At 36.6% G+C, this 24,821-nt stretch overlaps 1 protein-coding gene and 1 long non-coding RNA gene across 7 annotated transcripts in view; one reads left to right on the top strand and one right to left on the bottom strand.

Annotated features, from left to right (window-relative positions):
• The window catches only part of LOC148113521 (uncharacterized), a 50,073-nt gene extending 35,418 nt beyond the window's left edge, over positions 1–14,655 (bottom strand). For both annotated transcript variants that reach the window (XR_015734528.1, XR_015734527.1), the window contains exons 1-2: positions 14,173–14,655; positions 6,034–6,086 (exon numbers count right to left, since the gene is read on the bottom strand). This is a non-coding gene — a long non-coding RNA (uncharacterized LOC148113521). The remainder of the gene's footprint in view (positions 1–6,033; positions 6,087–14,172) is intronic.
• Positions 1–24,210, top strand: part of OCA2 (OCA2 melanosomal transmembrane protein) — a 217,534-nt gene extending 193,324 nt beyond the window's left edge. For all 5 annotated transcript variants that reach the window (XM_034431376.3, XM_087895329.1, XM_087895328.1 and 2 more), the window contains one exon: positions 21,093–24,210. In XM_034431376.3, the coding sequence (XP_034287267.2) occupies positions 21,093–21,177 (85 nt within the window). In that variant the 3' untranslated portion in view covers positions 21,178–24,210. The remainder of the gene's footprint in view (positions 1–21,092) is intronic.
• Positions 24,211–24,821: the final 611 nt, after the last annotated feature.

A 24,821-nucleotide genomic window follows, 5' to 3' on the forward strand; every position in this document is an offset into this window, starting at 1 on the left:
TGACTATTTTTACAATAGCTGTATAGTGAGTCACCATGATTGTTAAATGAACCATGTAGTCATTAATCAAACTGTGTGGTCATTAAGCAAATTCACCATATCCAATGAGAATTTTTGCTGTTTTCTGTCAGAAAATGTCAAAAATATTGTAAATTGTGATCATGTGATTGTGGAACGTAACTGGTCATAAGTAGGAGCCTGTGGCCAAGCACTCGAAATCGCTCCAGGGTGAGGGTGGGGTGGGGTGGGGAAGCAGTTGTAATGTCAAGGACATGACATACCTTTTTTTGAGTCTGTTGTAACTTTGAACTATCATTAAGTGATTGGTCATTAAGCTAAGACTACCTGTACTATATTATGTTGATAATTAACATCTAATCTCTACTAATGAAACTTATATAAAACAAAATCCTTATTTTCTCCTGTCAAATGGTTTGTCATATCAGGCTGGTCTAAATATTCAGATTAAATTTATCTACCATTCAGATAATTTCACAGCCCAGTGATGGAGAGGGTGATCTACTCACATTGTTCGTATAGTGACCTAATCACAGAATTTTGTACCCTTTGACTGGAACTCATGTGAATCCATTTGTCACTTTGTCATGTATTATGTCTCAAAAGCACAAGAGAAGGGAAAAGTCTCTACAAAAAGCCACGTATTTCTGTTAGTAAGTATATCAAACTTTTAAAATACTAAACAAAGCTGGAGAAAGTTTCCTTGGCTACTGCATAGGATTTTGAGAAGTATTACTGCCCATTAACATCTAAACTTGTCATTTTTTTCCTTTGGTTTTCAGAATAACTTTAGAAGCACATACCAGGTATATTAAAAAAATGTTGTTCCACGAAAAAAATAAAATACTTAGGAATCTGGTTGTCCACAAGAACTTCAGCAATAAAAGAAAATAATTATGATAAACTAATAGAACAAACAAGGAAGGATTTAGAAAAATGGAAAAACTTACACATTTCACTCCTAGGAAGAATTTCGGCCATTAAAATGACTATACTGCCTAAATTTTTATACCTGTTTCAGGTTATTCCGATAAAAATAGATAAATCATTCTTTGAAAATTTGAATAAAATGACATCTAAATTCATATGGCAAGGGAAAAGGCCACGAATAAAATTTAAGCTGCTTCAGGACACAAAAGATAGAGGAGGAGCTGCACTTCCAGATTGGGAGACATACTATCAAGCAGCAGTATTGTCTTGGGTCAAAGACTGGATAGAATTAAAAAATTCTAGAATTTTAACAATTGAGGGACACGAACTTCAAACTGGCTGGCACTCTTTTATGTGGGACGAAAGATACAAAACACATTCATACTTCAAAAGACATACAATAAGAAACTCATTACTACAAATTTGGCTTAAAATTAAAAAACAACACTATATGAAAATATCAAGTTGATTATCACCGGTAGAATCAATTAGACACCCAAATCTAACAGATAAGACAAAAATAATTAGATATAAAGATTTAATTGACTATCAGGGTAAACTGAAGACAAAACAACAATTGGAGACAGACTTAATAGGGAAATAGATTGGTGGATTTATACTCAAATACAATCTAAATATAGAGAACACATAAAAATATATGAAATTCATAAACAAAAACAAGAAATAGACAAAATTATATTAGATTCAGAAAACAAATTAATTAGCAGAATCTACAAATATCTTTTACGCTATAAAATGGAAGAAGAGACGGTCAAGGAAATGATGATTAAATGGGCTCAAAACATCAAACATACAATAAATTTGGAAAAATGGGAAAAGATCTGCTGGAAGTGTAAGAAGACACAAGGAACCTTCTATCATTTATGGTGGACATGCCTGACAGCAAAGAAATTTTGGTCTACCATCAAAAAATGGTTGGAACAAATAACAGAAACACAGATAGATAAAGAACCAGAAACGTTTTTACTAGGAATTTTTAATAAATCATACCCTAAAGATATTAAATATCTCACAATTCACATACTAACAGCTGCAAAAATAATATATGCAAAAAATTGGAAACAAGAAAAAACGCCAAACGAAACAGATTTAATAGAAAAAATTCTAGAATGCGCTGAAATGGACAGGTTAACCAAAGAAATACAAGAAAGAAAAGAATCAGACTACTACAAAATATGGAATAAATGGTATAATTGGTTAAAAATTAGAAATAAACAAAAAATCTAGAGGGGAAATATTACCGGTATAGAAAATGTCATTAGACTAAGGAGAGGGGAAGAAATATATAACAAGCAGAATGTCACTTTGAAACAATGCTTAAGAAGGAAACATAATTTCTTTTTGTTTATATGTTGTATAAATGTGTGTTGTGTGTATGTCATGTTATGTTTTTTTAATATTTATACTCTAATAAAAAATTAATTAAAAAAAAATGTTGTTCCAAAGCAGTCTGAAAGAATTAAGATCCTCATATCTGTATTAAATAAACATTAGTTCCAAAATAAGTAGAAATATATAATAGTGCCATTACGTTTTATGATTTGGATTGTATCCAACTAATGATTCATATATTGTTTGAAGTTTATGAAAGCAATTCTTGGAATGAAGTCTCTTTAATTATGTTGTTTGGTGTCATCCACCATGCCATGTTACATACATATTCTTCAGATTTGGTACTTAAATATATGGAAAGAAAAAAAGTGAATGTTGTTCTGTAGTGTTCTAAGATTGGAACTACTATAATACACTATGAGCAATTTTATCTGTGGTAGTGCTGATTTAATTGCTTCATCTTTCTGTGTCTTATATGTGCTTGAGCACAAAACCATCAAGTTCTTGTTGCAAAAGGATCTACTTACTAAATAATTGTAAAGGGTAAACTCATGGGCATGATCTTAGAGAAACAATTCAGAAACTGCTACAACAGCAACATGTGCAAAAACATACTTCGAGCCCAAGAAACAAGGAAAATGTTAGGAAGGAACTCAAACTGATCCCCTCTGATTCCCTGAGGTAAAAGAGGAAAAACACAGGTTTGCAATTCTGTTACTCTGTTATTCTGTTAAGGTTCTACTACAATAGCTTGTCTCACTAAAGTATATTTCTAGTCATCTTGTGGCGCTTCCTCATCTTGGCAGCCTTGATGGGCTGACATTCTTTATATAAGGATCAAAGGCAACATATTGACTGAATGCCTGAAATATGTCACGTGTTGCCTTTATTTTAACTTTACTATACATGATTCTTATGATTTTACGCATTTTTATTTACTTACTATTTTGCCTGTCTATTAAAGCTCAGCCTATTGTAACTGTACCCAATTGCCTTTAATTACCTGCTTAACCATAATGTCATTCCACAAATGAGTCTTAGAAGAAGCCTTCTGCATATGTTTTATTAAGTTCTCTTTCTGCATGTCTTTCTCTATTCTTGGCATCAGTTGGGGAAGGATGGGGTGCCTGTAGGGTTGGAGGAAGAAGTGTGATTTATCTCCTGGCAGCTGATGCTCTTGTATATTTCTTAAGTAATAAATATTTTAGTACAAGCTGCAGCTACTAAGAATAGTTGAAAACTTTTAATGGGGCTAGGGAAATCTATTTGAAAACAAATTGCCAATATCTGTATCAACTTGCATGGCATATAGAACTTGTACAAAACAGAACATCTGTTTTCATGTACACACAGTTATGTGTTCATACAGATCTGAAAATCTATCATACATTTGATAAATTACATTGCCATGCAATAGGAGATGTATCAAAAGCTCCCTTGGTGCCCAGGAATAATGCTTCAGACATGATGTTTTGTTAAAAGATACTCTCCCTGTGAATTTTAAGCCTTTTCTTTTAGCTAAGCCATTTTCTAAATTTGGTACAGCACAAATGTTTCAAGATGAATGAGAAGTTCCTAAACTGAGATTAAAGAGAAAACCGGAAAGATCAATTTCTGTATCTGGCTAGTTGCTTGCTTTTATAACATGGGAGCAATTTTCTTGAGATAAGAGTATCCTTGTAGTCATAAATTTCAGTGTAATTATAAGAGGGGGAAAAAGGAAAAAAAAAGTTAAACAAGATTAAAGTCAAAGTGTTAGAAGTCCTCACATCATATACATGAAAGCAAAGATTTTTTTTTCCAGGTCTCACTGATAATCAGTTCATTTGGCTTCTTATATTCTCAGTTTAGTGCTTGATGTCCAGTAGTCTGACAACAGAACAATACTTACAGATCTGTTACAGTTTTTACCTTGCAAATAATATTGAGATCTAAGAGTGGCACCCTGATGTACCTTTGTTCCTTGTAAGTACCCTGATAAAAAGATGAATTGTATTGAAGAAAGCACCGAAAAAAATGCTTAAGCTTCCTTACTCACTAATTTTCCATTGGTTGTTCCTTATTCCACCTGATTCAAAACTTCGAAACATCTAATACCTAGTACTTCTGTTTAGGTCTTTGTAGAGCTGGAAATTTACAAAACCTGAAGATAAATCATTGTGAGTTCTTTTGATTATTATGAAACTATAACATCTGAACCTGTAGCCTCTGGTTTTCTTCTTCTCTTTTTAACATCCCCTTCCACCCAGGGCTGTATAGTTTATTCATGGCCATGGCTGTATTACATAGGATTTGTTTCTAAGACACAAGTCTCTCTTCTACAGAAGAACATAAATAGAACACTTTTATGTTTGTCTTCGATAATAAATCCCCTGTTTTCACCATATTGGCAGAACCAATAGTTCAAACACGAGTATTTATTTGAGAATTATGAAAACAGATAACTGATCCATCGTTTCCAAAGCATTGACTCAGGTTTAGCGAGAGTGAAAGAGCTAAAGAAAACTCTAATAATCCAGACAGGATTCTACTGAGTCTTGGTACAGTAAAGATATCCCATTAAAACTTAAGTCAGCATTCCAATTCCATAAAAGTAATGAAAAAAGTGGACAAATCCAAGCATTAAAAAATGCAGACATCACTTATGGCCCACAAGCTCTCTTTCCATCTCTCAGCTGAATTTTTTGCACCTTTGAATTAATTCATCTTTTTCTGGATATCCCTTTTGGTGGATGGGACAAAGTATATGCCACCCCCTTTCCTCCCATTGATCTTAGAGCAATGGTCCCCAACATTTTTGGCTGTATGAACCAGCAATGGTGATGGTGGCGGCGGAAAGGGATGGTTTTGTGTGTGTAACCTAAACCCTCACATGTGCAAATAAAGTTCCACAGACTTGCCTGCTGCGTGCGCAGTTCAGTTCCCGATGGTTTGCAGCCCAATACTGGTCTGCAGTCCGGGATTGGGGACGCCTATTTTAGAGGCTTCAAAGGGTGAAATAGGTTTCTTCAGTCTCGCAGGTGCTTTCATTCTTGGCTTTAAGAGTGGCAGTTCAGGTGGCATCACCTTGTCAAGCTTCTCTGCGTGGCCTGCTCCACTCACATACTTAATATTAGAATGCACAACTTGTCTTTTTTTTTTGGCCTTCCTCAGTTTCTGTTTGAATGTCAAGTTGTCTAATATTTTTTAAAAGGTCCATCTGGCAAGGAAGAGATCTTATTTCTTAATTCATTGACAATCCTAATTCATCTTGTTAACAAAGCTGGCTTTGAAGGAAAGTGCACTTCAAAAGATCTAATAGATGATTAATGTTTCTGCAAATGAAATGTGCTTTCCTTACTTTAACTTGCCATTCTGCATCTTAATATATAGTACATTGTTTCCAGCTGTCAGAATTTGGCACCTAGGCCACTCAGGAATGATTTGGGAACTTGAGAATAATAAGATTCATAAAGCTAATAATTTCTATGGAGCCACTATGACATTTTCCTCTTTTGACTTTGCACTAGGGAAATGCAAATAACAACAATTCTTTGATCTGGGGAAAAAAAAACTATTTTATCAAACAAGAACCTGAACCAAAGCTTTTCCCCCAGATAACACTGGGGTAGGATCAGTAGTGGGTTTCTACTGGTTCGCCCAGGTTCAGGCGAACCGGTAGTGGCGGCAGCGGAAGGTTCTGGCCACCCGTCCGGGTGCATATGCGCAGAAGCACCATGTTCGTGTACTCACATTTCTGAACTGGTAGCGAAGGTAAATGGAACCACTACAGGGTAGGATGAGCTCTGAAATAATAAGAGAAATTGCTTCAGTTTAACATACATTTAAAAGTTTATTTAGTAATTTTGTGTGGCAGAGATTCTGGACTTTTTTGTTGTATAAACCTTTTTAATGTACTTTTTTAAAGTCCAAGATCAACCATAGGAACATCTCCACAATTAACAAAACCCTTCTAAGTTTATTAGTGTCCAATCTCCTTCTTTATTTCTGGGACTTGCATTTTTTTCTTTCTGGTAGGTTGAAAATTTGCAATTGACTTGTCTTGACTTCTTGCTGTGCCCCAGCTCAAAAGATGATGTAAGATGGGTAAGAGGAACTATATGCTGGATCCAGCTGAACTTAGTAGTAAATTGGTTGAGGTGCTTAAATTTTAAACACTGTCTTCCTGGGCTTTTGTCCAAGTATTATTGACTAGCTCAACAAATTAAAATGCCAGTATTTACATCCATTTATTTATTGCTTGTTCCTGTGAAATCTTTTCCTTCTGGAGAGATTTGTATGCTCCTAAATTGCAGTATCTCATATTTAAATGTATGTTAGAGATAGGCCCCTGCATCTGCTTCTATCCGACCATTTGTTTATTCAACAGTCTATTATTCTCTAGCAATATTTGGCTCTCATCTTTGACAGTATGTATTTGAATTGCTTGTTAAAGACAATGATTTCATTGTAGAATCATAGGATGGACTAACAGAAATACTGAAAGAGAATATTGAGGCAACTGAGTTAAATCCCTGCTCAATGCAGGAATATAGATGAAAGTAACACAGACAGATGGCTGACTGGCCACCACCTGAACACATCATACATTGAAGGGAAGCCCAGCAATTTATTAACCAAGTCCATTGTTGAATTGCTCTTAATCTTAGGTATATATATATATATATAAGAGTCAATTGTAATGTGTCTTTCACAACCAAACCCCACTATTTCATATTTTCTCTGTGAAAAGAGAGAACCAGTCTTTATTTTTATATGATATTATTTAATATATATTGGGAATATATATCCATAACATAACATAACATAACATAACATAACATAACATAACATAACATAACATAACATAACATAACATAACATAACATAACATAACATAACATAACAGTATCAACTCCCCCCAACAGTTGGCTTTTCTCAAAGTTAAATTTACACAGTTCCTTCTATTTGTCAGAAGTATTTAGTGTATTTTTGGGAAAGATTCAGGAGCAAATAGGATCAGTAAGAAAGTTCCAAATTTTTTGGTGTAATTTTTGAATATCACAGTCTTGTGTGGGACTCCTTCTCAGAAGATGAATATACTGTATTATTAGTTGATGATATTAATTATATCAAGCTTTAAGAAAAACTGTAGTCTTGGGATTTAAATGTATCTAAGTTAATTATAAAACAGGTTTTGGTAATATTTCTTTACGAAGAGCTTTTCTCTACTACTTAGTTAAAGCAGTCTATAGGCTTTCTTGAGGCAGCTGGTGACAGCATGATATTTGCAGTCTTGTCTACCAGTTCTCATTCTGCCTGATATCATTTGTTCTGGATTGGTAGTGACATAGGGTGTGTCGGGCACATTAAGCAAAACACTGGATTTAAACTACCTTTATTTTTTCTCAGTATCACTAATTAGTGGAAAACAGACAGCTAAACTTTTGTGTTAATCATCTGTTAAAAAAAACAAAAAAAACAAAAAAAAAACCATCCACCAATCCCAGAAATGTGATTTGTGGATGATTTTGACTAGTGGTTAGACACAGGGATATAGTTGTCTGTTACTGATCTTGAGACAACTGATAAGTGGGGTGTGGCTGCACAGTGAAGCACCCCATAGATAAGGTGTCTTTTGTAAGGTGTCAAGGATTTCTCAGAAAACAAGAGAGGTGGCCTAATCTGATCAATGCACGACTGGCTCATCCATCCACACAGATCTTTGTATAACGTTAGATACAGGACTGTGCCATCACCAATATGAAATGGGAAGTGTGGCAGATTATCTTCAATGGAAAATGAAATCAGAACAGGTCATAAATCTCTGGTCATAGCTGAGGTGGGAATGAAGGCACTATCAGAGGAATGTGACAGAATAAAAAGGTAGTCTGCACACATTTGTAGCATTGTTAGATGCAAGTGACAAAAGGCCATCAGTCTAAGCAGATCATTTCAGATACTAATCTAAAATTAAGACTGCAATAAGTAAATGTTGACAAAAAGAATTTCTGTTAAAATGTTTAACTATAATTTGCAGAAAGATGATGATGATACTTTTTAAAAAAGCAAGTGGACCATCTGCCTGATAGGCAGGAATAATGCAGAAACTGTTATTCCTAGAAAAATTGGTTAAATCAAGACTCATTAAAAAGTCAACAAAAATGTTTATGCTGGAATAAGTGCCTGGAAGCAATATAATGGCACATATAACGATTATAACTTTGTGGGTAAAGACTGAACATAATACACATGTATTTTTCTATACAATAGACTTTTCTATACAATAGACTTTAATATGGTAATAATATTAACATTTGATGATACACAAGTTAAGTATGCACAAATGTACAAAATAAAAATTTATCTAGGTGGGTGGTCTGTATGTGTGCATAGGAATATGTATGTCATGCAGAAACATATACATACTCTATACTGAAATCTATGTAATCTCAATGTCATTCTTTTATTCAAAAGTATGATTCCATCATAATTATAGCTTAAATTTACAATGTGCATATGTAGAAATAGTTAACTTAAATTGTGTTGTTATTCGTGTTAGACTGTACCTTAATACAAAGAATGCTGTGGGAATTGGAGTCTTTAGTAAAATCTATTGTGGAGTTAAGGTGTGTTCTGCCTCAGCTCCGGATTTCCGAGGATATTGACACACACCAACGGTCCTTATCAAATTTATTAAGTAGCAAGAATAAACCAAAGTCCGGCAAAGGTTGGCAACCAGCCCAGAAAACAAAATACGATAAGACTTTTCCAAAAATGCTCTGATGATAATTACAAGTTGTTTCCAGCAAGAAACTTACTAACCACGTGTGACTTAAATAGGCTAAGGGAGTGGCCAATTATCCTCAAGCCTTACTCTTGAGGAGACCTCCTCCTCCTGAGTAGCCACTCCTGCCTTTTGGCAGCCCTGCAAGCTCGAGCATTGAGGAGAGGCTCCTCCACTTCGCTCTCTCCACTTGAAGGAACTCTGGAGGTTCTGAAGGCCCTGGCTGAGTCTTTGCCTCTGGCACCACATCCTCTTCAGCCTCCTCGCTATCCGACGCGAGCGCTGACTCCGCAGGCTGCTGGCGCGACACCACACCAGCCTCGTCGTCAGGATCAGCTATGATCCGCGCAGGCTGCTGGTGGGCCACAACAAGGTGTCTATGGAGAATCTGAGTCATCCAGGTCATGGTTGTCCCAAAGGTGCTTTTGTTCAACTAAAGAAGCTTCTTGAATGAGAAGCGAAATGTCTTCAAGGAAAAACAAAGTTCAGTTGCCTTTTGAAAAAAGCACCTTTGAGATATTTTAACAACTTGTTTAAGGCATCTGGTTTTCCCACTGAGTTCTCCAGTTCTAAAATAATAACTTTTTAAAAAGAGTGAGAAGATTTGTCTTTAGATATGGTGGGTGTTGATGTGCTAGAGTGGCACATACAACCCAAGGGTTGTAGATTGCCAACCTTTTAAAAACAAGATTCTAGATGCTGCTTGCAAAATGTGAGAGTTACTTACTGTACAAACGTTTTGTACAGTACAAAAGGATCCTTGAAGCCATAGAGATAAAACCATGTGTATGTATGATGAAAAATCTAAGCTACGAATGTCATGTTGATATGCAGTGAATGAATTATGTCTTGATATTCTTTTTCATATTTTCTTCCTCCAGCAATATTTAGTTTCATAAGAACAAAGAGAATTTTTAAAAAATCCAATGATTTGACTGAGGAAGAAAATGTGGAACATCTGTTACCATCGTCTATTCTGTTTACTGGTTTGTTAAGGAAGTGAATCTCCAAAGAGATTAAGGCAAGATTTCAGGGCTGATTCAGGAGAGAGACATTTGCATTAAGGCAAATATACTATGAATATGCTAGACCCGTGATGGCGAACCTATGGCACGCGTGCCACAGGTGGCACGTGGAGCGATATCTGTGGGCACGCGAGCATTGCCCTAGCTCAGCTCCAGCCCACATGCACGTGCTGGCCAGCTAATTTTCTGACCTTCCGGGCCCACTGGAAGTTGGGAAACAGGCCGTTTCCAGCCTCTGGAGGGCCTCCAGGGGGCTGGGGAAGGCCGTTTTCGCCCTCCCCAGACTCCAAGAAAGCCTCTGGAGCCTGGGGAGGGCAAAAACAGGCCTATTGGGCCCACCGTGCCATTGCATGCCAAAAGCGCCCCCGCGGGGGTTGGGGCGCATTGAATTATGGGTGTGGGCATGCATGCACATAACCCCCCCACACACTCCCCCCGCTTTTGGCATGCGATGGCAAAAAGGTTAGCCATCATTGTGCTAGACCTATCTGAAACTATTTAGTGAGAATGGCTCTAATCATAATCTTGTCCGTGTACACCATTCAGTCATGTCTGACCCTCGGCCACTCTATGGAGCAGCATTCTCCATGCCTCTCTGTCTCTCACTGCCTCCTTCAAATCTGCCACAGTCATTCCGATATCATCCTTTATAGTGTCCAGCCAGTGGATTTTAGGACTTTTCTCCAAGTAGTGCAATTTCCAGCTAACATATTATAAAATTAATTCAGAGAATCCACAATATACTTCCATCAGATTATTTGTTATACTACCCAATTTGTGTTCTGCAAACATGTTGGAATCACAGTTTTCCAAGCCTTAATTTTTAACTTCACAGATATCTGCTGGATATATTCACTTTGGATGGGCTCTGCAAATATTAATTTCATAGCAAGATCATTTGATTCACTAGCTGTGGTTTCCAATATTATAATCAATGTTTTGGTTTGCTTTTAAAGTTATGTCTCGAAGTGAAATTCATCAGACTTCAGCTTCCTTGCCTTATGCTATGTTTAAATTTTAGCATCATATATGTTAAGGTATTATATCTTTATCCTTTGTCTAACTTTTGAATAGCTTATAAACAATTACTGTAAACCGATTTTAATTTGAGAGGCCTGTATGTCTTGAATTGCAAAGCAGAGTCCTAAGAATTAGTGAATGAACTATCTTGTCTGTAATGTCTATGGATGTACATAAATGGATAGCATAAAATATTGCCGAATTAAGAAACCATCTTCTTAATACAGCAAAATACAGGTAGCCCTTGTTTAGTGACGGTCTTGGATAATGATCATTTGCAGGTATAACTGTATGATAAAAGTGGTTCTTTGCTGCAAGTAACTTTGCAATCAAGAATCATGTTTATGACCTTCATAGCATGTCTCTCTCTTTTGCTCTCTCCCCCCACCACTGTAGCAGGCTTGTAGTGTTGCCTAACCCTAATTTCATCCTGAAGACTTTTTTTTTTTGCCTCCGAAGGAATATTAGCATATTCTTTTAAATGTGCATTCTCCAGTGTGTCTGCTTACTCTTTTGTAGTTCCTTCCTTCCTGATGAATGTAAATACAAACATTAATACACAGGCACATGAACACTATCGTAGTCAATATATGTAATCCTGTGCCTAACCTGTCGTTTTTCTTTTTTTGTCTCTTGCAAAGTGAAGAAATTGGAGTGGAAAGAATTACAACAGAACAAACAGGCAAACAATAGGGAGCACATTGAAAGGAATGTGGAGGATGTCAAGCAGCCCTGAGAGTGCTATGGAAACATTCTGGTGTATTTTTTTTTCTCCCCTCGGTTGTTTAAGCAATTTGTCCACTCTGTGAGGAGGGAAAAAACATAACCCAAGCAATCTAGGCAATCTCTTATGCTTGATCTGCTTTTTTCTCCCTCCCTCATTGAGTGGAGAGACTGGAGAGGAAGGAATTACAAGAGAGTAAGCAGATACGCAGCGGGGAAATTCACGAGACTATTAATGTAGTGTGCTCATAGCAATAATCTCTGAGCATGTCTGCTTTCCACTGAATGTAAATATTAATTTGCTTCTTGCTAATTATCCCAGTGACTGGAGAGCATTTCAAAGAGTGGGGGAGTGGAGAAAAAGGGAAAATGAAGTAAAATCATTAGGAGAAAAACAAAAGCAAGAGGTATGTAAGCTACCAGTCTTGTCAGTTACAGAAAGTAGCTGCAAGCTGGCTAACATAGTGCCAGGGTTAATTAGCATTTCAAAAGGTGGAGGAGTAGGAAAAGGGAAAGCACAGTCACGGTCATCTGATTTCCCATCTAGTGACCACTTCGCTTCATAACACAGTTGTCAGTCCCAAATGTGGTCACTATACAAGAAGTACCTGTTTTTTTCTGTTTTTTTAAAAAACTATGCATATTAAATAGAACATACTTAACTTTTCATTACAGTTTGATTCTTACAAAGCTTCCTAAAGTTGGAAGACTGAAATAGAATTGCATCTCCTCTAGCATTATTTTCTATTGCTCCGGTTAGGTTTTGTTTTATACCACCATTTGGCAAGCCAAATTGTCAAAATTCAAAAATATTGTTCTATTTATGATTCTAAGGTCTCTAATATATCCTTAAAGAGCGTTTTGTTGTTTTTGCCACGTGCACTTTGATCGCTTTTGAGCATGTTTCATAGATAGCCCTATGAAGAATACATTGTTACAAAGTAACAAGGCATTGTTCCTATGGTCAAATTGTCTTCTTTTCTGATTTGCTATGTTAGAAGCTAGGAACCAGAGGTGGGTTTCAGCAGGTTCTGACCAGTTCTGGAGAACAGGTAGTGGAAACTTTGAGTAGTTCGGAGAACCGGTAGTAAAAATTCTGACTGGCCCCACCCCCATTTATTCTCTGCCTCCCAAGTCCCAGATGATCGGGAGGAAATTGGGATTTTGCAGTAACCTTCCCCTGGATTGGGGAGGGAATAGAGATTTTACAGTATCCTTCCCCTGCCATGTCCACCAAGCCACGCCCACAGAACTGGTAGTAAAAAAATTTGAAACCCACCATTGCTAGGAACCCATGGCAGTTTTAAAGGGTTGGGGTTATGATTTGTGCTTTCCCTGCCCAGTGACCCTTAGTGGAATCCATTCCTTCCTGTGGCAACTGAACAAGTTGCTAAGCAAAAGGTGTCTCTAATCTGCCATTCTGTGTGAAAGATTCAAGTGTATTGTGGTATAGGAAATGGCTGTGTAAATCATGGCCTTGGAGCAGGAGAAAAGCATGGAGATATGGGGTGAAATGAGATTGCCAGATTGCTCAAGTAACAGAAATATCTAATGAAAAAAGGCCTTTCAAACATTGTCACCTTGAAATGCCAAGTTCTGGCACCCGACAAAAAAGGCTTTTTCATCAGCAGAACCCATGAAGCTATCCTGCCCCAAGGTCAACGGCTGCCAAGGGAGATGCTTATTGTGCTTTCTCTAGAAGGTCAAAGAAAATGTTTAGTGCACATTTTGTTGATGGCGGAGAGGGGGGGAAGGTCCAGATTTCATACAAAAATAAATTAACCAAGCTTTTAATTTGTTTGCCTTGAGAACTATTCCCACCATTTCCTACTAGTTTAAGAATTTTTAATTGAGAGCAGCTGCATGAAGAAAGTGGGCAGAGGTTCAAGGGGAAGAAAAATAAGAAGTGATTCTTGTAATTTTAGCATTCAGAACAAAACAGGATTATAGGTTTCATCCTGTAATTTCAATTCCTGGCTAACTAATATGGTAGCTAAAAAGTAAGGGCACAGGCATCTTTATATAAATATAGGAAATTCATAGCTATTTTCATGTTACATCAGAAGATTTCCCAGAAGCTTTAGCAATATATGGTATCACACAGAATTAGAGGGAATGCAGGATCTTCTAACATGGAAGAAAATGAGGGTCTGAAAGCATGTTTGTACATAGATGAAGATTTCGGAGATGTGTAGTTTTGATGCTTTATTAAAAGATTATATAATTAATAAAATGGGCGGTGTTGGGGAATTAACACCTTTTAAACTGGAACTAAAACTCATCTTGTTACATATCCCCCTTCATAATGTAAAAACAGTTGACATAGTGAATACTTACAGCAGCCACTCCTTGCTCTGTTTTCTTAGAGTCTTTTCTGCTTTCCAGCCAAGCCCTCTAGTTAAATCTGAAAACAAAGAAATCCAAACCTGGGAAGCTGTTTAATTGCAGGTTGGGTGATTTGGGTAGGGGACAGAAAAGTCAGCAGAGGAAGCCTTCAAAAAACACTGAGAAAGAAAGCCAATGGGAGGAAAATTGAGGAACAGATGGGGGAGATGGTGAGTGGTGAAGAGTGTTGCAAAGAAGTGGGGAGGATAAGATTTGGGAGAAGTTGGGGTAGGGAGGATTTACGAAGTCCGAAAGCTCGGAAGACTAAACTTCTGGTCCCACTGACCGACCCAGATTGGATCCTGCAATTTATCCTGGGACACATATATTCATTCATGAGGATTTCCAAAGCCAAGGCAGAAGAAACTAATCAAGGGAAATAGATCAGCAGTTACTGGGTGGAACAAAGAGGAGGGGAAAGGATTTGAGAGAAAGGAAGTGTGTATGTTCTTATGCATGTGTTAAAAAGAAGATGTAATAATTGTGTGCTTTCACAATGGGAGGGGCAGTTTTCCTGATTTTGAAGGGGAAATGCCACTGGGATTTGTGGGTGTGTAGGATTTTGATTTAAGACAGAGCCTATGAAAGACTACTTGTGTCAGCAAACAAAGCAGCACAATCCTTTAGCTTTGATTCTAGGCAGTGTTCTTTTATTGTAGCCTGAGTTAGGAGCAGCTGCTGAGGCATTATAAAACAAATTACTTCTCTAATACTAAAATAAAATATCTTGGTGAAGTGTACCAGTGGTGGGTTTCACTTACCTTTGCTACCGGTTTTCTGCGCATGTGCATAGCATATTTGATGACGTTCAGGCGGGTGGATGGAGCCTCCCACTGTTGTTGCTACTGGTTCGCTTGAACCGGAGTGAACCGATTGCAACCCACCACTGAAGTGTACCATGTTATGTGTGTAGTCTCCAGTTTTGACTAAATAGGACTAATGTTATACTTGTGTTTTATCCAGTGGTGAAATCTGAACCAGTTTACTACCGGTTCACTGGCCGCGCATGTGCCCCATGCGCCAAATGTGTGCCGCGCACACGCAGTGTGCACCAAATGCAAACACCGATGATCGCAGCTGGGCTGCACGATCATCAGAACCTTTTTTTTAACCTTTCAAAAGCCTTTTCTACTGGCTCAGGCGAATAGGTAGTAAAAAAATGCTTTAAAAAAGTAAAAAAAAAAAAGCTCTGACGATCGCGCTTTTCTTTTTACTTTTTAAAAGCATTTTTTACTACCTATTCGTCCGAACCGGTAGTTAAAAAATGCCTAAAAAGTAAAAAAAAAAGTTCCGATGATCAGCTGAGTGACTCGTGATCGTCGGAACTTTAAAAAAAAACTTTTAAAAACATTTTTAACTACCAGTTCCAGAGAACCGGTAGTAAAAAAAAATGCTAAAAAAGGGGAAAAAAAAAGTTCCGACGATCGCACGTTCCTCAGCTGATCGTCGGAACTTTTTTAAAAAATATTTTTTACTACCAGTTTGGCGAACCAGTAGCATTTTTTACTACTGGTACGGGTGAATCGGCCCGAACTGGTAGTATTTCATCTCTGGTTTTATCCCTACTTCCTATTTAGAGATGAGTATGGGGTATGAGAGTTCTTTGCTTTCACAGGACACACCACACATCGTAGCAAATCTGTGCACAATGCTTTATTGCATCACATACTTAGTGTGTATTTGCCTCCACACTTCTGGGACTTGCAAGGTGATGTCATGTAAATAAGTCTTTAATAATAATGATAAGTCTGTAAAATAGCATACAACCTTTGCCTCCTTCCAAAGGTTCTTATAGTTGTTGGGATGAAGAGCTGCTTCAGTGTGGTTGATTTTATAGTTGCTACCAACCTCTTGGCAAAGCTCCAAGCAGGTCTTCCACCAGGATAAGTGACTCACTGGCAGTTTAATGATAGTCCTCTTGCTTGCTTTTAACAGCTGCAAATCTCCAGATATTGCCTCTAGTCTACTTCCCTGTCTGTGACTTGCTTATCATGTACCTTCTTCATACATCTCCCCACTCTGTCCTAGCATTTACTTTTGTCAATAGAGAGCCTGGGTAGGGTGAGGCTGTTTCTGGACATTAGCATATCCTTGAAAATACCAGGGTCTGGCTCAATTATCCAGGCAGTAGCAACAATAGCTTGAATGCTTGTGAATAAAGTTGTGAGTGAATGTATGAATGCATGAGGGAAATGAGGTGAGAAGTGTTTGTGCCTGGCTGCAATTATTTTTCCCAGTTCACTGATAATTATGTTTGTTAGCATTATAGTTCTCTCTTGGTGGCTTCTTTCTCTTCAACCTGCCGTGGAAACTTTCTGTGGAGGACAGGTTTGCCGCATGGCAGATCATTTATTGTTTCATAGGTCTTCAGGCCTCTCCCTGCTTCACCCAGGATTTAACAGATTTAACAGATTGACAAGTTGGAAGGGACCTTGTAGGTCATCTAGTCCAACCCCTCAAGCAGGGGACCCTCACACCATTTCTGACAGATGGCAGTCCAGCCTCTTCTTGAAAGCCTCCAGTGATGAAGCTCACGCAACTTCCAAAGGCAAGCTGAGGCAATCTTGTGTTGGACAATTCAGTCCTTACATCCATCTCTCTTCTTTTTTTCTTCCTAGAGTTCTTTTAAAGTTTCTGCCTTTCTCCTTTTTCTTGCTAGTTTAGTAGGGGCTCCGATTTCCTATGAAAAAATTATAAGAATCCATGTTATCATTTCTGAACTCAGAGTCCACTTAATGTTTAAAGGTTGCACACGACAGATTGTTAGAGAGCCATGGGTGACTGCAGACTGATACAGTTGAATTTTTTACTTTTTTGCCTGCATTTGTATGGTGGGGATCCCAGAAATTCTAGACAGCTCGCAATATACAAGACTAAAACACATATAAAAACAATTCATACAAGCAAATAATAATGAATACAATGATTAAATACTGCTCGTAAACAGCTGTTTGAGCCATTGAGATTTTCATTCAATGCCATCTAAAAGAGACTACTTTTATTATTTTTCTAAAGTCCATGAAGTTATGAATGCATATAACTATGATGAGGAAATAAGTTTGGGAGATTTAATTTTAGAATAATTTATTTAATATGATTGTTAACACATTGCCATAACCTTCTGTGAAGTGAACATATGTTGATGCAAACAAACAGATGTAATGGTGTAAATGAATGTGTTCTTTAGGGGATTCAAGAAGACAGTTCTCACGATCCAATGCTTGTCCTCTGTGTAAAGTGATTTATTTGCTTCTTTTTGTTACCATTTCCACCTATCAGTTAAATGTGAATTTATATTTAAATTCCACACCTGTCCCAATTGTTATTAGGACAAAGGCTTGACTTAGGTTCTGCAATGGATGAGAAAAAATGAGCATGGATTGGCATTCTTTTTGAGATGTAGACTCAAATACATGCAGGGTCCTTTACTTCCTGTAGCCTAACCTAACCTAACCTAACCTAACCTAACCTAACCTAACCTAACCTAACCTAACCTAACCAATGGTCAAACAATTTCATGATGTTATTGTTTTCAGCTGACTCAAAGACAGATGAGTAAAAAAATCTACTTGGTGGTGGAGACTCTTCAAAGTTCATTAGATTGAAAAGCCCCTTTTGTCAACTGCTTATAAATCATTAAAAAAATCCATGAAGCCAGAGGAACAGCAGATGCAATAGCAATAGACTGAGATTGTATCGTCTTTTCTCCCCTTATCATTTAGGTGACCTATGAGATAATTAAAAGTAATTGAAGAAATGCTATTTCAGACTGTTTTTAGGAGACCAACTGAATTGTGAAGAGTTATATATGTAAGATGATGCTTAACTCAAAAACACAGTTGCAGCAGCTTGTCACGTTTAGGCTGTACACACATACAGCATGATGAAGGGATCAGAGCACAATGTAAAGGCTCAGTTTCAATCCTTTTTTTTAGTTAAGTACCAGAAAAAGTTCCCTGTTTGTATCTATGGAAGGCTGCTGTGAATTTGGCAGCAATAGACTACATCAGTGCTTCTTAACCTGGAAATTTTCAGATGTGTCAATTTCAACATCCAACTAGCAGGCACATGATCAAAAATTCTGGGAGTTGATGTCAATGCTTTGGAAAACAGCTAGATGTAAAAATACCCAGTCTTTAGAAGGAATGGAATACTGACTAATGTCTTGTCTGATCATTGCCTGCAAATATATACTATCATTAGGTAAAAAGGACGTCTGCCTCAGACAACAGATTTGAGGTGTTATGTATGCATATAAAATGGTTGCTTATTTTATAATATTATTGAATCTTTACTGCAAAAGGAGGAAGGGAAAAGAACTTGTGGGATATTCTGCCTTGTGATTCAAAATAACTTCAATAGCTTTGGGTCCTATGTCTGTTTATAGACAAAGGCTAAACGATGCTGAGATTCCAGCCTATGGTATAAACAAAAGCCCACTTATTTATTATTTATCTACTATTTTATTGCAGAGCTGAAGAAAGTGATGATAAATATGTTTTGAGTAAAATCAGATGAAAGGCTAATCTAAGAATTCCAGAGGAGACCCCAGACCCTTGATCCCAGGTTTACCTCTAGATACATGAATAACACATCGCTAATGCTCCCAACCATAATATATGTAACTAGGACATTTTTCTGCTAGGTGCATTTGCTAACTGCAAATACATTTTAGAAAGTGCTGCTTTCCTATACAAAAGTATTTGAATTTCTTTCCCTGGCTTTTAAAAAACAAATTAGCTTTTTAATTTTAAAATGTTTGAGCTTCCGAATTTCAATTAAATTAGTAGAAATGTAATATATACTCATCTGGTCCATGCTTCCAGCTCTGCTGTATTGGAACAACTGTCCAAAGAGGCTTTAAAAGTTACTTGGATAATTGCTTTGTTTAAAGTAGTAGAACATACAGATAGGTTTTAATAAGGAAACTAATCTCCTAAGGTTTCTTTTATTTTTCTTATTAAGAAAATAGGTGGATAAATGTAAGTGGTGTCATTCACCTTTTTTTAAAAAAAAATATGGCAAGGTTTTTAATGTAGTTTTCTACATAGCAAATTGAGAGCAGAGACAAAATGCTCAACATCCAGGAGTTAAAAGAGTCTTGTCTATAATTAGGCAGTGATTTGAACATTTCTAACTGAGATCAGGTACAGGATATGTCTGGGGGTTAGAATATGTGATGAATGAAGAGACTAACTAACCTCTTGTGGCCAGAAGGAAGGCCATGACAGGAGTTGAAACGAAATATTTTAAGGTTAAAGGTTTGGCATGATGAGAGTTTGGTGGCCTGTGAGCAAAAGGCCACCAAAAATCAGAAGCTGCAAATATTCCAAAATTCCCTGTGGGTTGGCTGCCATGATAAAACTGCACCACTTTAAGGAAAACAGGACACATAAACAGCTGTTGTGGTGCACTCTCCTGATCATTTAGGGAGAGAACTCCATTCTGATGTGTTATTTAACTTCTGAACTACTAAATTTAGAGCAGACACTTGCTTTTACTGTCTTAGTTTATACTGCAAAGGAGCATCATACAAAATTTGCCATATGGTAGAGAACAATGTTACTGAGGAACATTAAGTCAATAATGTGGGGTTTGTGAGAGTATGCCATGATTATTCTGATTTGGTTCTGTAGGAAGTTAGCACCCATCCCTCTCCTAAAAGAATGAAATATTTTAGGAAATATTAAAAAGGCAGAATATTATATTTCCCTGGATGAGAAATGGAGAAACACATGTTAAAGACAAAGCAGCTCCCTGCAGCTTCTTGCCCCCCCCCCCTTTGTCAATGGGCCAGAGGCAGAAACTAATTCCCGCCACCTTTGTCAATGGGCCATCATCTGCAACGCAATAGGATCCATCTAGCAACAGAAACTCACTAGCAGCAGAAACTCATCACATGGCAAGGCTCAAGCAAGCTTGAAAGACAACCTACAAAGTTAGCTAAGACCTTGCCCCCTGGGAGTTTGACAACCAATCAGGATACACTTCTTATACAGGAACAGGAAACACTAAGGTGGGGCCCACAGAGGGTATAAACTCAGGTACTCTCAGCATCTTGGCCCTTTTCTTTGGTTCTTCACCCAACACCTTGAAGCATGTGATCGCCTTTTCTGTTCAGGAACTCAAGCCATGTGATTCCTGTCCACCATTAAACCATCTTTCCAAACAGTCTCTATGTTTCCAGTGTCTTTTTCCCCACTTGGAACTGAACCCAGAAGGATATTTCTTCCAACAGTCCTTTGCTGGCAAAACCTAGACTCTCAATTGTTATGGCCAACACTGTAGAAGCATATTCAGACACCACTAGCAAGTTGGTAGTAAGTAATATAGAAGACTTAGAATAGGTTGTAACGTACTCTATTCTAGAGGAGTTAAGTATTTTTAGACATGCTTTGGTATATCTGGCTTTAATTTTATTCTCTGATTTCCAGTTAATGGCTGAAAATAGCCTGCAAAGTAGTTTTTTTTCTTCCACCTTCATTCTGCAAACTATATGCTTCCTTTATGCCCTTGGGGAATGAAACTTTAGATATTTAAATAAAATTGAAATAACTGTTACTCAATGTATTGGCATAATCCATCAAAAATCATTACAATTAAGTCTCATTTTAATACATGGTTGAAACTAGTTTCTAATCTAGTATTTTCAGCAGGATTTTATAATGATAATTTGCCTTCCTTTGTCTGATGTATTATACAGGCACATACATTTGTAAATTATGTCTATAAAATTGTAACACATCAATCAATTACAACGCTAACTTGGCATTGCTTTGTTATTGTACTTGTTAATTATAGCTAAATTTCAATGAGAATGTTAACAAGAAAATGCTGACTCCCTTTTTTCTTTCTTTTTTCTTAATTTTTAGGTTGGGATTCCCCATGACTGTCATATCCTGTACCATTGGAATGTGTTATCTTCTTGTTGCTCATGTTGTATTGGGATGGGCTTAAATTTTATATGTTGATTATGTACTATATGAACAAAATATTCTGTCAAATGTTTTCAGCTTTTGTTAAATCTTTTGAACAATGAAAGAAAACCAGAATTTTTTTAAAAAAAAAAATGTTCCAACTTGGCTTTCCATCATGTGCAAAAAAATCTAGTTTCTGAATGAAATCAAGCATTGATTTTGGTAGGAAATTTTTTTTAGTCTGTGCTCCCTATTGAGACTGAGATTACTAGAACCACGTGGAATGCAAGTCACCATAATTTTACTTAATAGGTGATAACTCTATGATTACCATGTCAAACTTTGAAGGGTTTGTACTATTTTATATTGCAATTGGAAAGATTGTGGTCTGTAGATGAAATGGAACATGAGAAAAGGAAGGAAGAGATGCTGCCTAGGAAACAATCAGACAAGAAAGGCAGGAGACCCCAATGGCTTAATGGTCATAAAGACAAACTTACGAAGGACCCACATTAATGGGTCAATCAGTCAAAAGTGTTTGCGGGAAGTTTGCGCCTTCAGATTTGCAAGATTCTGTTAATGTAGCATTACAATAAAGTAGTAATATTTGCTGTTTGATTTACCCAGGAGGGCTGATAGCACAGTCAAGAAACTACCATGTCAAAACTAGATTAAAATCCTCCCCTTTGATATGTCAATTTGGGGTCTCTGGTTTAAAAAGGCACAGATGAACAAAAGCCATGTATCCCTTTCAATAATGTGCTCCGGTCCTAAATCAATGTTCCTCTGATGTATTCCAGATGGACTTCCTGATAGTAGTTATGGCTAGGTGAAATGTATAAAAGATAACTTTTCACATTCCTGAAATAATAATTTGGTAAGGTAATTTGACTAACCAGACATTTAAACTTTACCTTTTTAAAAAATATGCTTGAGGGTAATGAAGATGAATAAATGCTAGGTCTATATCTTCTGTAAAGATCATTATGCAGTAATAATAAACTTTTCTGCAATGGTTCATCCAAAACATTCTCAAAGGAGGGAGATTTATTAATTAACACTAAAATAAATATACATAATTTCATAATAATCTATATTAGTTGAAGCATGAATGTGCATGGGATTATATTTTCTCTTGAAATTTTGGATTGCTAAATTTTGTGTGTAGTCATGAGTAAAAATCTTGCTATTACAGATATTTTCCGTTTCTCATTTGGACTTTATTTTGTCTTGGTGATATGTTTACCAATTTGTAATGTTACTCACTGATCGCTGATATTCACCTTATGCTTACTGTGATAAATAAGTAAATAGGGATACTTTGCATAATGAAATTACTTCATTGTTTTAAAATAAACAATGATTTTAATTTGGGTGATAGTTTCTACCAATTTCAGAAGAATTGTTATTCACTCAAATGCATATGTATAAACAAAATGAGCTACATTTTGGACAATTATCATGAGTATTTACCTAAGGCTATGTGTAAACAGCTTAATTTTAATATATTTAGTGATCAAGGATTCATGCTTGCTTATTGTTGCTCTAGCTAAGCAGGACAGTTTAAGAATAGCAAACTAGTTAGAATATTTTTATGGATCACGTTTGTAAATATAGAAGTGGAGAATGACTTCTCCATAGATTGAAGCAGTGCATCCATTATGCTCCCATATCTACTTTCCAAATCTAGGAAGAGTTGCTATCTCTTTGACCTCCCCTATGATTTGGCCTTCTGACTGCCTGTTCCATTTAAAATGTGACTTGGCTCTTAATCAGTACTAACATCTCCATAATGTAATAAAACAATATTGTATTGTAATAAGTACTTTTTCCCGATATGAAGATTGTTCTTTGGATTGTGTCTACTGACTCTTATGAGCTATTATAGGTAATCATTCCTACCCACATGGCGCTAGATTGATGATAAATGTCTTATGACATCAAAACACAAATCCTCCATCCTTTCACATGTACATCGCAGTGTCTCACTAAAGTCTGTAATGGTAGATATAGCATTACACTGCTGCAATACATATTTCATTTCTCTCTCTCTAATACACACACACACACACACCGTACATCCTGCTCAATGCACTGCAGTGTCAGTTACATGGAAGGAGAAATCTGAAATATGTAGGATTTCCCATTTTTCTCATCACAATCTCATAAAATAGATGAACTTCTTGTCTATTATGTGTTATCAAATAATAGTTCTGCTGTTCTCCCAATTTTTAGTTCTTAACCCATTTAGTAAGATTCTGCCTCAGGAATTAAACAATATGCCTTTGCCTTAAAATCCTTCATAATCTTGCTATTTAATCGTATTATAGTGGCTGTTCTAGGAATTAAATAATTTGCTATAAATTGGATCCAGATTTAACATTACTTAAAATAAACCAAATGAAAACCATCTTATTCTTGCTAAATATGAATAGGTGCTATATAAGAATCTATTATAATGTTAGCCTATTGTGATATGCAAATAGTATTGTAAAGTTATATAATTTGATCCTTTTTGCAATGATGTTATAGTACGTGATGACATTATGAATGTGAAGTTCTTGTTTTCTCTCTTTGATGATGCCAATGTCAATATAATTCCACATATTATTTATAGATTTTGATCTTATTCCTTAGTTGATTTTCTTAAACTAGTTGATAATATGAGACACGTTTTATACAGTTTGAGTTTCAGTGCTAAGAACTTTCAAAATTACAATCTGCATTTTTTGAGTGACAAAATACAGTTTTCCTTTTGTATTAAAATCAGTGCATTTGACATTTGGCTAACAGAGAATGGAAGATATGCAATTCTCTCATTCATTCTCAGCAGCTGTCTGGAAAAAAAAATCCATATATATGATTTACTTACAGAGAGCTTAATAGTAAATATGATGAGCTTAAAAGATTAAATATACTGAATACACACAATAGGATTATTTTCTATTGTATTTTTTTAATAGAACTTAAGAACTCAAGAAAACTGCATTCTGTATTTTTCCAGTGATGTACCTTACCAAGAGAAAAATGTCATTGTAAAAGAAATTTTGTAATAATATACACGATACCTGTCCATGAGTGTGTGGGTCTTTTTCTTTTCTTACCACTAGCTCCCCCCCAGAGTATATTCCTTAAATATAATTTTTAAAAACAACAATATAACAATTCAAAGTTTATTGATTCAATTTTACTCGCTAAACCGTGTAGTTCTTTACTGAAGGGTTACCTAATTGGAGATTCTAGAAGCATTAGATTTCTACTATTAGATTTATGCTGTTCCTTCAGCCAACATGACTTTTCAAGACATTATAAGCAACTAGAAAACCTAGGGTCATCCTTCTTTCCACATATAATATAGGCTGGTGCTATTCTCCCTCCGCTCATGAACCTCATCAGAGCCCTAGTGAAGCCGCCTCCTTTCTCCTTCTACTCAGCTGATCCATGGAACTGCCTGTCATTTTGCAAGGGGAAGCAGGAACAAAAAGGGTTGCTGGCCTTGAAGAAAACTACAACCCTGCTCCAGTGGTGGGTTTCAAAATTTTTTACTACTGGTTCTGTGGGTGTGGCTTGGTGGGCGTGGCATAGCTTGGTAGACATGGCATGGCTTGTGGGCATGGCAGGGGAAGGTTACTGAAAAATCCCCATTTCCTCTCGATCAGCTGGGACTTGGGAGGCACAGAATAG

Source organism: Pantherophis guttatus, chromosome 5 (genome assembly GCF_059756535.1).
Source record: "Pantherophis guttatus breed Tessera chromosome 5, ASM5975653v1, whole genome shotgun sequence".
NCBI classification, from domain to species: Eukaryota; Metazoa; Chordata; class Lepidosauria; order Squamata; family Colubridae; genus Pantherophis; species Pantherophis guttatus.